Source organism: Arvicanthis niloticus, chromosome 20, assembly GCF_011762505.2.
Source record: "Arvicanthis niloticus isolate mArvNil1 chromosome 20, mArvNil1.pat.X, whole genome shotgun sequence".
Lineage (NCBI taxonomy): Eukaryota > Metazoa > Chordata > Mammalia > Rodentia > Muridae > Arvicanthis > Arvicanthis niloticus.
Genome location: NC_047677.1, coordinates 15,628,746 through 15,641,569, shown reverse-complemented (window position 1 = coordinate 15,641,569; position 12,824 = coordinate 15,628,746). Strand labels below are relative to the sequence as shown.

At 44.7% G+C, this 12,824-nt stretch overlaps 1 protein-coding gene across 6 annotated transcripts in view; it reads right to left on the bottom strand.

The window, feature by feature from the left end:
• Afg1l (AFG1 like ATPase) overlaps positions 1 to 12,824 on the bottom strand; it is a 164,638-nt gene that overhangs the window by 15,174 nt on the left and 136,640 nt on the right. For all 6 annotated transcript variants that reach the window (XM_034524248.2, XM_076917230.1, XM_076917232.1 and 3 more), the window contains one exon: positions 12,546 to 12,646. In XM_034524248.2, the coding sequence (XP_034380139.1) occupies positions 12,546 to 12,646 (101 nt within the window). The remainder of the gene's footprint in view (positions 1 to 12,545; positions 12,647 to 12,824) is intronic.

Sequence of the window (12,824 nt, the reverse complement as noted above, 5' to 3'; positions counted from 1 at the left end):
TAATAACCCCTTCCTTTTTCCACTCAGAAAAATACTTTACCAGCCGGCTAACCATTTTTATGAATGCCTCATACAGAGAACGATAGTATTTGTAGAGTCTACAGCAGATGATAAATTGTATGGCCAACACTGAAAGGTTTCTATTTTCCCCCTGTCCACTTTTAAATGGAATGCATTTAGCCAGGCATCTATAGGAGTGGTGAAGGAATTGGCAACAACATGTCTCTACCCAAACGACAAGTCAGTCCCTGCAGAGTAGCACTCGGCCACTTATATAACAGGGCCTCTGATCATCCCTCAGCAGAGGGCAGCATTTGCTGGGTCTGTGACATGGAAGTACCGTAAATGTGTCTGCCTCTGGGATTTTTCTATGCACAGGATGCAAGATCAGGTTCTGGCCCCACCAGCAAAGGGTTTGCACAGGTATGTCAACTGGGGGTGGGGTGCAAGGCAGGGAAAGGCATTAGATAATGAACTTATTTTAAATCCCAGGATTCTGATGTCTGAACATGGCAAAGCAGTGTAAGTGCACAGGTCTCCTTCCATGTGTTTTGTTTGCAGCCAGATGGTGTGGGTTTCTGCTGCTGTTTTGGTTTTGGTTTTCCTTTGAGAGGGTCCACTGGGGACAAACTGATTCCTCTTGAGCTTGGATGTTTGAAAAGTGCAGTCAGTACTGGAAATGAAGTGGATGTCTCTAAGAGTTACTATTCTTCCTCCCATTCTTCTGCTTTCCCAGTCATCAAAGTACTGGGTAAGGATGCCCACTCATCTGAGCAAGGCCGAGTGCCTCGACACGCTGCTGAGTGTACAAAGGCCAAACCCTTCAAACCACGAGCAACACAGTGACTAGAATAACTCACGCCATCTTCTTGTCTAGAAGACAACCTTGAATTATCTGTAGCCCAAATTTTATCAAAAGATTAACATTCAAGGAAACCCAGGCACAGCCTTGCCCTAGCCAGTTCTAACACTGAAAACCTTTTCTGCTTTGAGAGATGTTCCAGATGCAAACTTGTGGAATGCTGCCTTGACCGCGCAGCTTTAGCTTTGTGAGGGACTTTTCTAGATCAACGGAGGTGGGACGGCCTACCAGAATGAGGACAGTGCTTCTCTACAGCTGGGGTCCCAGACTGAAGAGGCAGGAAGCCCCAGAACCTGCCTATCTCAGCCTCTTTCCTGCTGGGACCACAATTGCATGCCACCAAGCCTGGTTTTTGGACTAAGTGCTTAGGAGCAAACTGTGCTTCTCGTGCTTCCCGTGCTTCTGGCAAGCACGCTACTGAGCTGCTCATCCCACCCAGCTTCCGAGACTACACACTTTTGCTTTCTTTTCTTTTTTGCTGTTTTTTTTCTTTTTGTTGTTGTTTTGTTTGTTTGTTTGTTTTTGAGACCATCTAGTGAGGCTCTGGGCAGCCCTGGTGGACTTGGAACTCACTATCCAGATCACAGACCACAGATCACAGGATCCTTCTACATCTGCTTCTTGAGAGCTGGGACTGCAGGTGCCTCGATGCTGGTCTATCAGTAATTTTCCTGTCATTTTAAATCTTGTATTAAGCATGTGTTTTCTAAAGGATTAGGTCTATAACTGTGTGTGTGTGTCTGTGTGTGCGTGTGTGTGTGCACGTGTGTGTGCACGTGTGTGTCTGTGTGTGCACGTGTGTGTGCGTGCATGTGTGTGTGTATCTGTGTGTGTCTGTGTGTGCGTGTGTGTTCATGTGTGTGCATGTGTATGTGTGTCTGTGTGTGTATGTGCGTGTGTATGTGCGTCTGTGTGTGTGCGTCTGCGTAAGTGTATGTCTGTGTGTGGGTGTGCATGTGCTTGTGTGCGTGTGTGTGTGTGTGTGTGTGTGTGTGCGCGCATGTGTGTACTCGCACATCTGTGGTAGTACACATACCTGTGTACATGCCCATGTGGAGAGGTCAGAGGCTGACTCTGGCCATCTTCTTCATCTTCTTCAACAGCTTTCTACTTTGTTTACTGAAGGAGAGTCTCCCAATGAACCTGGAGCTCTGTGACTCCGCTAGTCTAGACAGCTAGCTGGCTTGTATCAGGGATTCCATGTCTCCGGTGCAAGGTTTTCAGACCCACTAATTCTTATGTAGATAACAGAATCAGAATCTGGGCTTTTGTCTTCACACACGGCAAAAAAACTTTATCATCTGAGCCACTGTTAGAAGAACTTTAAGCCCTACGCTGAGGATATTTTAACGTTAATTTTTATTTTTAATTATGTGCATGTTCAGGAGTGGGAGTGGGGTTTGTAGTATGTGCACATGAGTGCATTTGCCCTTGTACACCAAAAAAGGTGTCAAATCTCCTGAAGTGGGAGAGACTGGTGGTTGTGAGCTACCAGGTGTGGGTGCTGGGAACTGAACGTGGGCCCCGAGTGACAGCAGTGTGGCTAACTGCCACTCCATCTCTCTAGTGCCAGGTCTAGAATTACTAAGTTTAAGATTTCCATTTATTTCGTTTTTTATAGTTCCAATTTCTCTTCTAAGATTTCTTATTTTTCACCCATTGCTACTAGTCTATTCTCCTTTATAACGCTGAACATACATATAACCCCCACCTTTTTGAGACAACTCTGACTAGCCTCACACCTGCTCTGTAGACCAGGGTGGTCTTGAACTCACAAAAATCTGCTTACCTCAAGCTACTTTGCAAATGTTGTCTAGGGTTGGTGAGATGGCTCAATGGGTAAGGACACCTACCACCAAGCCCGACAGCTGGGTTCAATTTCTGGGGCCTGTGTGGTAAAGACAGAGACCTCACTCCATCCCTCTGGTCTCCACACAGCACACCATGCAGCCACCCCCTCCCCACTCATAAATAAGTATCATTTTAAAAAATATCGTTTGTAATTCTGACATTTGTATCATCTCAGGTAAGTCTCTCCTGTTACTATCTGTCCCTGTTAGGGTTTCTATTGACCAATGTAACTCTTATAAAGGACAATATTTAATTGGGGCTGCTCACGGGTTCAGAGGTTCAGTCCATTATCATCATGGTGGGAGCATGGCAGCATCCAGGCAGACATGGTGCAGGAGGAGCTGAGAGTTCTACATCTTGTTTCAAAGACCAACAGGAAGAGTTGTCTCATGGGCAGCTAGGAGGAGGATCTCCAAGCCCAACCCCACGGTGATACACTTCCTTCAAAAACGCCACACCCACTCCAACAAGGCCACACCTCCTAATAGTGCCACTCCCTGGGCCAAGCATATTCAAACCACATGGTCTCTTTCAAAAATGGGTCATTATGTGGCATCTGCCTACACCTAGTGATTTTGGGTTGCACGGCATGTTACGGACGTGAGCTATTATATGTACTGATTTATTTCAATGTTTCTACTTCAGCAGATAATTGGCTTAGGTGGTCTCCGACTTGACACTCTGTCCAAGCATTTGTCTTTCCTTCGTAGAGAGAACACGGCAAGTGTCCCTTAAGCCAGTTTTCCTTTCTTCCTTCTGACTCCTTCCCAAGACTCCTTTCATCATGGACACAATCACTATGACTCCATGTCCAGAGAGTGTTCACATTTCTAACCCAGCATCTCTTTCATGATCATCTCTCAAGCGTAAACAAGCTCTAACCTAACGTACAGAGATTTTCTGAAAAGATGTAAATTGGCAACGATTAGAGGACAACCACAACCTCACAGAAAATTATTTTCTCCTTTATGTCCACAGTTTCAAAATAATGGCATAAGCTTAGGTACTGAAGTATCTGTGCGTTTCTCCTTTTTAAAACAGACTGTGGTCGAGGCCGACTGTGAGGATTTATTCCACCCCCCTTTTCATTCTAAGAGCACACACATGGGTGACATTTTTACCTAATTTTTACCTAACATTTTTACCTAATGGACATGCCCTCCATTCCTCTCTGCAGACTGAAGTACATCCCCAAGGTGAAGCCACAGGACAAGAGGAGGCCATGGTTCCAGAAGATGTACAGTGGCAAACAAGCAAGAGAGATGCAAAAGGTGCCTTCTGATGCCACTACTGTGCCTCTTTACAGAGCTGACCAGGGTTACAGCAGGAAAGAAGAGAACAAAACACAGCACTGGATTCATACTCCTTAACAACCAGGCCAATTCTCCACTAAGGTCTTTATCATCGATACCACTTGAGGCTTCTCTGTGGCCTCTGCTTTAGGAAGGTGGGCCAGCTGCCTTATTCAGAACATGGCTTTGTCAGGAATCAGCATAGGTAAGAAAAGAATTCCGCAGAAATAGTCCTGGGAAGAGAAAGGCCATGGAATTCCTGGACTGCCTCAGCCTGCTAATAAATGCCCCCCCCCAACCCCCATCCTGATGCTAATTACCACTGGGACATCCAAAGATAAAAGCTATTCATCCTTTAGCATTTCCTGATACTGTGCCAAGACAGGACACAAACCCAGAAGCAGTTCCCAACCAATAGTGTCATTAGAAACAAAACCAAATAAAGCATGAGATGGAAGGAGGGTTCCAGTCGAGAATTCTCTAGAAGAATCTATTTGGGTAGGCTTGTAGCTTAACAGTATATAGCTAGGCTGATCTAATTGAGACAGATGAAGGCCAGTACATGACTCTGATTCTGATGGGCATCTATTCCTTGAGCACCAAGGGCAAGCAAGTGAGCAGAAGATGGAGATGGAGATAAAGACAGAGGGATAGAGATAGAGAGACACAGAGAGAGACAGAGAGAGAACAGGACAGTGACAGCAAATACCCACCAATAGCCACGTTTAAGCATTGACGGGTGTATTTTCTGCCCAGACTTTCCACAAACACACCTGGCCACCTGTCATTTTAAAACCACAAATAATGAAGTGCTCTTGCAAACAGCTACCTGTGAACACAGTTATTAGTTGAGGAACCAATTTTCTGCAGGTGTAAAAATTACATTCCTCAAAAGGAAAATTCAGGAATAGCCAGTTTACTCATTAAGCCTTTAGAATTCGGCTTTGGCTTACTTTCTCTGAAAATGATTCTTTCCTTTTTGGGTCACAAAAGTTTAACTGTAATGCAAGTGGATCCCGGGTGCTGTGGTTCTCTTACGAATAACCAAGGAACCCCAGGAGGTTTGGTTCCCAGGGGTTTTCCTCCCTTAACCTTTGTTATTAATATATTAGAAATTCAAACTGAGAAAAACTTAAATTGTATAACCAATGGACTCTACAATGGTAAAAAATTATTATATTGAACTCATAACATTTAAAAACTAGTTGTATTTTCCAAAATAAAAATTTCACGATAAGGGTGACACTGTTCTACATTCGAAAAAAATCTCTTTGGCTCAATAGAAAATGGCTAATTCTCATCTGTTTCCACATTCGATCTACTGCAAGTGAGTATGCTGGCTGGAGTGTTTAGGGGAGCGTGGTTATGGGGTCAGCGGTTGGAAAGGTATTTTTAGCCTTTCCAGATAATCACAGGATCATCCTTTGATAAACACAGCAAGAAACTCCTCTGGAAGAGGGAATACTACAGTCTGGGGAAAGGACAGCCTTCTACAGTGTGGCAAATCTGACTGGCCCTGTGGAGGGCAAGCGTGAAGACGGCTTACAGGGAGACTTAATGAGCCCTGGTGACAGGACAGACCCCAGGGAATGATGGTCGGAAGCACCACCTGGCCCATCTGCCCAGTGTAATCTTGAGAAAGACATCATTCTATCAAACGCCTGCCTGGGACTCCTCAGAACAGTCAAGATTATCAAAAACGAGAAAAGTCTCAGAAACTGTGACAGTTAAGAACTAAGATGATAACCTCAGGTATGGATGGCATCCTAGGACAGAGAAAGGACATTAGGCTAAAACAAGGAAGTGTGGACAAACTGTATAACAGCCGTATAATAACACTTTATCACAGCTCAGGAGTCCAGGGTACACTGTGGGCAAAATAATAATACCATGGAGAAATGTATCCAACATTTGTTCATTAAATGGTGCGAGCATACAATAATGGAAGACGTTACTAATAAGTGAACCTATGTTTGTGTGAGCAGATGCAAACTCTCTGATCTCAGGTCTTTTTCTCTCTTTCTCCTCTTTCCTTCCTTTCGTTCCTTTTCTGCTTTCTGAGACACCTCCTCCCTGCAGCCCAAGCTGACTTTGAACTCGCTGTGTAGTCTAAACTCCCCTCAGACTCACAGTGATCCTCCTGCCTCGGGCTCCCTACTGCTGAGATTACAGGTATGAGCCACCACACACTGCTTCCTCTTATTTTTTTTTTCTATAAACCTAAACTGATCTAAAAGTTATGTTTGTTTAAAATTTTAAAAACTTCTCATTGGTTCTTTGTGAATTTCACATCATGCGTGCTAAACCCATTCACACGGACACACCCCACCCCTTTCCTCACACCTGCTCTCCTACCTTGCAACCTTCCCACCAACAGAGGGAAAACAATCTTGTTGTGGAAGCTGACATGTGTCCCACAGTGCACCTTATTGTCCACATGCCTTTGCATTTCTTCATTACAATTACTCGTTGGTCTGGTCCGAGGCCTCTGGCTTCTACTATTCTACTGATACTGGCTCCTCTCAGATCTCCTGTTGTTCTGTCTTGGGGATCCTGCAGCTTTGGATCTACAGGACCCGACCCTTCTCGGTCTCCAGTAGATGGAGTAGATGCTGGGGTGGGCCAAAGCCCTGGATCTGGACCTGAGAGGTACCTGAGATGATCAGCCTGACTCTTGTGCTCTCATGCCCTCAGGGCTGGCTCACCAATAGCCCCATTACCAGGCTCTACTCTGCTGCCTGAGTGAGACCCAGGACCTGCCTATTTAAAGTTTTTAAAGAAGATGACGAGAGGTAAATTTTAAAATGCTAATTGCACGGTAAACTCTGACACAACTTCTGCTGTGTGTGTATATGTATGCATGTGTGTGCATGTGTATTTGTACGTGTGTGTATATTTAAAATCACATTTATTTATTTATATGTACCACATATATGCGTGGAGGTCAGATGACAACTTGCTGGAGTCGGTTCTCTCTCCACTACAGGGATGTGTGAAATCAGGCCACAGGCTGGTGGCTAAGTGTTGGTCCATCCTAGTCACCCTGTCTCCAGCTTGAGGAAGACTCCACTATGTAGCCCAAGCTGGCCTCAAACTCCCAATCCTCCCACTTCAGCCTCCCAAATGCTGGGCTTATAGGTACATACCACCACACCCAGCTTATATTTTGTGGATTATTATTTTCTATTAGTCTTTCTGCAGTTTTCTTTTGTCATGTGTGATTTTACAACAGTATGCATTGTTTATTGGGAAATGCCGTTTCAATAAGCCAGACCTTCCAAACGTTGAAATGTTCAATTATACCATTACAAAAGCATTTAGCCAGACATGGCAGCTAACGGAAAGCTGAACAGGGGGACGAAGAGTTCAAGGCCGGCTAAGTCACATAGAGAGAGACCGTGTTCTGCCCTGCCTCCTCTCCCCAGACTCCTGAAATTCTGCATTTGTTGACACCACCATCAATCTCACCAGACGGGGGAGCGTTCAAAAACTGGGATCATGATGGCAGAGACAAGTGCCAAAATTTTAACTTTGACTCCTTCACTCAGACTTCAACACTGGTGACAAACATTGCTCATTGTTTTAACTGGAAATGACAGTCTCCACTCATTTCCAAGAAATGTCTGTCAAACACAGTGGGGGAATGTCTGCCGAGTGGAATAACCACACTCTGTCTCTCAGTCTTCTACGTAAGAACTGTTAATCTTAAGGGAGGGGAAAAATCAAAACCCAGGAGCTTTCCAGCTTTCCTTAAGGCAGCCACGGTATTTGGTATACAGAAGTGTCTCATGCCGGCCTGCCACCCTCCCAAATCTAGTAAGAACACATGTTCTCAAAGTTGACTTAACAAAACCAGTCATTTGACCACCCTATGTGAACTCAGCTTAGATGGAGCGCTCTCTCTCTCTCTCTCTCTCTCTCTCTCTCTCTCTCTCTCTCATGTGTGTGCGTGTGCTCCCCCCCCCCCCACTTTTGCTGTGTTGTTCCTCTGTGAGAACCCAGCTATGGAGGGCACAGCACAGTCTGGTACCACTGTCTGCATTCAGCAGGTTTTACCTGTCATTTCTTTTTTTTTTTTAATTGGATATTTTATTTACATTTCAGATATTACCCCATTTCTTCCCCCCACCCCGCCCAGGAACCCCCTATCCCATCCCCTTTCCTCCTGCTTCTATGAATATATGCCCCCACCTACTCCCCTCCCACCTCCCCACCCTCGAATTCCCCCCCCCCCTCAGTGTTCAGCCTTCATGGGACCAAGGATCTCTTCTCCCACCTATGCCCGACAAGGCCATCCTCCCCTACATATACAGCTGGAGTCATGGATCCTCCCTATGTGCTCCCAGGCTGGTGGTTTGGACCCTGGGAGCTCTGGTTGGTTGGTATTGTTGCTCTCCTCATGGGGCCACAAACCCTTTCTGCTCCTTCAGTCTTCTCTCTAACTCCTCCATTGGGAACCCTTGATAAGATCAGTGGTTAGCTGTGAGCATCTGCCTCTGTATATGGCAGACTCTGGCAGATCTCTAAGGAGACTGCTATATCAGACTCTTGTCATCATGCACTTCCTGACATCCACATCAGCATCTACCTTTGGTGACTGCACATGGGATGGATACCCAGGTGGAATGGTCTCCAGATGGCCCCTCCTTCAGTTTCTGTCCCACACGTTGTCTCCATATTTGCTCCTTTGAGTGTTTTGTTACCCCTTCTAAGAAGGACCAAAGCACCCACACTTGGTCTTCCTTCTTCATGAGCGTCATGTGGTCTGTGAGTTGAATCTTGGGTATTTCAAGCTTCTGGGCAGCTATACCACTCCTGGGCATATATCCAGAAGATGCTCCAACATATAACAAGGACATATGCTCCACTATGTTCATAACAGCCTTATTTATAATAGCCAGAAGCTGGAAAGAACCCAGATGTCCTTCAACAGAGGAATGGATACAAAAAATGTGGTACATTTACACAATGGAGTATTACTCAGCTATTAAAAACAATGAATTCGAGAAATTCTTAGGCAAATGGATGGACCTAGAAAACATCAACCTGAGTGAGGTAACCCAGTCACAAAAGGACACACATGGTATGCACTCACTGATAAGTGGATATTAGCCCAGAAGCTTTACCTGTCATTTCTATAGCACCACTGCTGGAAATCTCACCCCAGTGAGAAGAGAAGAGCATCCTAGCATTTGCACACAGAGGGAATGTGGGTCTCAGACTCCTGGGGGCTCACAGGGACCCCTGCATACCTGTGATTACTCAGCACAAATCACAGATATAAATAACTACTAGACATGCCATGTCTCTGGATCCAGAGAGTGCACCACATCTCTGGCTTCACTTCTCTTTGGGGACACTCTGATAAAGAAGCAATATTTATATTAAAGACCTCTCAGGACTGGCAGTGTCTGCTTTGCTTTATCCATGTCTCAAAGCTCAAAACCAGCCACTGCACTTCTGTGTGCAAACACTAGGATGCTCTGCTCTTCTCACTTGGGTGAGACCTCAGATGTGGAGATGTGCAAATAATCTGAGTGGATTTCATGGAAGGATTTGAATTCTATTAGTGAACTATGCCAGAACTTGCCCAGAAATTCCCAGGTCATAATGTAGAGGTAAAGAATGTAGCATCTAACCCTCAAACAGGTAAGGCGTTCAAGTCGTCCTTTTGCTATTTACTAGCTGTACGACCAAATGAAAGTTATTTAACATCTAAATGCCTCCATTTCCCCATCTATAAAATGGGACAATAATAGCACCTACTTATTGTGGCATTACATAAGCTACTATATAAAGAACACTTGGAATGATGCCATCCTTATGCATGGCTCTGTTAGCTGTTATTTTTATATGGGTGCCAAGGGATCCTATTTTGGACTGGTCTTCTAAGCATGGCAATGCTGAAATCAGACTTGTGAAGAGAGAGAATAGGGAATACTGGAGATACCAAGAAAGTAGATGTTGACCTGCAGGGTTACAGATGCGAGACTATGCTTGGAACAGGGAGGGCAGAGGGAGGTAGAGGGTGGGAAGCCCTGGGCCTTTTTGGTTTCCTTATGGAGCATGTCAGGACATCAAGTTAAAGCCTTCTTGTACCTTATTAACTAACACACAGATAGACAAGATAGACAAGTTGCTACCCACTTAAAAGTCCACAAAAATATTATTTCCCTCCATGGCTTAAAACTCATCATTGCAGAGTGTCAACCGTTTGCTCCTGGGGGTGGCTTTCTCATGATGATGTCCATAGCGGCAGCTGAGTGGGTCTCAGGCCTTCCAGAGACTATACTGTGTGATCCAAAGCTGGACCCCAGCCCCCAGATGTTTACTCTTAATCTAACCTGGGTTGGATGTGTTGTTTTTATCTTTCCTGACTATCTTTTGGCAGCTATGTAGTCTGGCTCCTAAGATCATCATAACTAATTAAGAGTTTTAGGCAGAATCTGAAGTTGATTGATCTCAAGAATCCTCTTCATGGAACTAACTATTCAGTCTCTGAATTGCCACAATTATAAAGCTGCAAAGAAATGCAAAATCACCATAATAAAGAAAATGGTAGTAAGGAACTGACCACTTAAAAACTTAGCCCTTCCTCAGACAGGGAAGGAACCGCATCCCTCAAGACAACGCCCTGTCAGTCATTCAGGGCTTGTCTGATGCAGAAAACATCCCAGCTACAGTGGAATAAATAAATGCTGACTGGTCTATCTACCTAGGGGAAGGAAAAACGTGGTAGAGGTAATGACACCACAAAACCCCAAACAAAAACAACAGGAATGTTCATGCATTAAAGGACAGCAAGAAATCAGGAAATTCTGGAACATTTTATAGAAAGGGTTTCCTAAGCAACTGAACAACCAACCAGTCACAAAGTGGAGGATATAATAGTGTATTGTTATGCCAAAATAAACGGAAATCTTGTGTTATTGTTGATTTTGAGAATTTGGTTCATAGTTGTCATGCAAACTTTTGTCAAGTAAAGGTGAGCTGTATTGATATTATTTTCATTTTTCAATACTAAATCCTGATTAACCTTCTTCCCTCCAACCCCACTGCACAGAAAAAAAGATGATAACAGATTTTAGATTCTAAACAGCCTCTTTCTGAAACCAAGTGTCCAGAATTAACGAGCCTAGAATAGAGAGATACAGACACCGAGGTTCTGTCCCATGAGAGGGCCCTGGCCTCTCCCAGGACCCCACAGCCTGCCTGTCCCCTTGCCTCACTGGGGGTCCTCCTGCAGTGAGAGGAGAGCCTTCATCCTTGACAAGAGAGTCTGTTTTAGCAAAGACAGTAAAACTTAAGTGCAAGTCCACGTGGACTTTCTTCCTGCAGGTACAGGCAATTGGGAGTTAAGACTGATGAGCTGGGAGAGAAGGAAGAGTCGTGTCAGCCACCGTGGGGATCAGAGGTTGCCTCTCCATCAGAGAGTCTTAATTAATCCTAATTGTATTCCTTCTAAAGAGCTAAATGGCTGCAGGCTGTGGTTTAAAGATGACAAATTCTTGCCTGCTAGGAGTAGCTCAGCGGCTTTCTCAAAAGTGAGACTTTCTCAACACTCACTCAGTTAACATTCAGCAGGTATAAATGAGAGCAATCTTCGCTGGGCCACAAAACAGCTCTGCTGGGGTTGGGTAAGAGTAAGGAATCGGGACCAGGGATGACGCTCCACTGAGCAACTCCGTGGAAAGTTACTTGAAGGTCTTAGGATGTGCACTGGATAGTGACACTGAGGAGTCTACTGAGCACTGAGAACCCCCACACTATGAAAAGACAGACTTCACAGCTACAGAGAATTTGTGGTCAAAGACGTTCTGATACATGTGTGTGTGTGTGTGCATATGTTTCATCTGTGAGATAAACTATTTCTATTATAACTCCAGTGTCATAGTTTTACAAATTGACGTTCTTCCATCTGGCCCAAGCAGCTCAGGTAGCCTGGCAGCTGAGGAACGAATCTGAAGAACGCAGTTCTTTCCGCCACGTCTCCTTAGGTCACGGCACTACTGATTGCTTATCTTGGTCCACACCCCGACTAATCTCAACTCATTTTTTTTCTCCTTGTAAAAAAATTATTCCATTTATCCATATATTCCATGCATCCATGCACAGGCTGGAAGGCAACTTGTGGGAGTTGTTCTCTCTTCCACCATAGGGGACTGGGGATAGAACCCAGGTGGCCAGGCTTGGCTACAAGTGTCTTTACCCACTGTGCCATCTCGCCAGCCCTTACTCCCCTTACAAGTGACTTTCACAATCGAGACATACATGACACTGATTTTGCTTCTGCTCCCAGCAACAGTTGACAGTTATCTCTGCATTTCCGATTTTCCTGAAAGGCCTTCAAAGAGCAGATTTTGTGCCAGTACCTATAAAAAATGGCTCAGCAAATCGATGAAAATGTCCCTTATGGAGATTTCTACCTCCCTTCTGACTCTGTGAATGGCGTTTTAAAATCTGAAGCTGGCTGAGGGAGAAACATGAAGTATTTTAACATGTGAAAAGGCCAGTGAGTCTGGCCAGGCCTGGATACTTACTCTCTCACACAGCTCCTCAAATGTGCAGTCGGCAACGGTTCCACAGGCTTTATTCAGCCGCAGCTCTCTGCCTTGCACTTTCAGAATCCTTGGGCTAGTTACTATGGGAACATGAACAAAGACTCAATCTTGTCTGGATAATTACTATAAAATTCATCTCTTACAGATAGGAAATGCATAGCTTGATGAATAATAGCACATGATTCAACACATAAATTAGAGAAAATGCTGATACAATGACGGCCACTCGAGTGTGGCATCAACCCATACACAGCCATG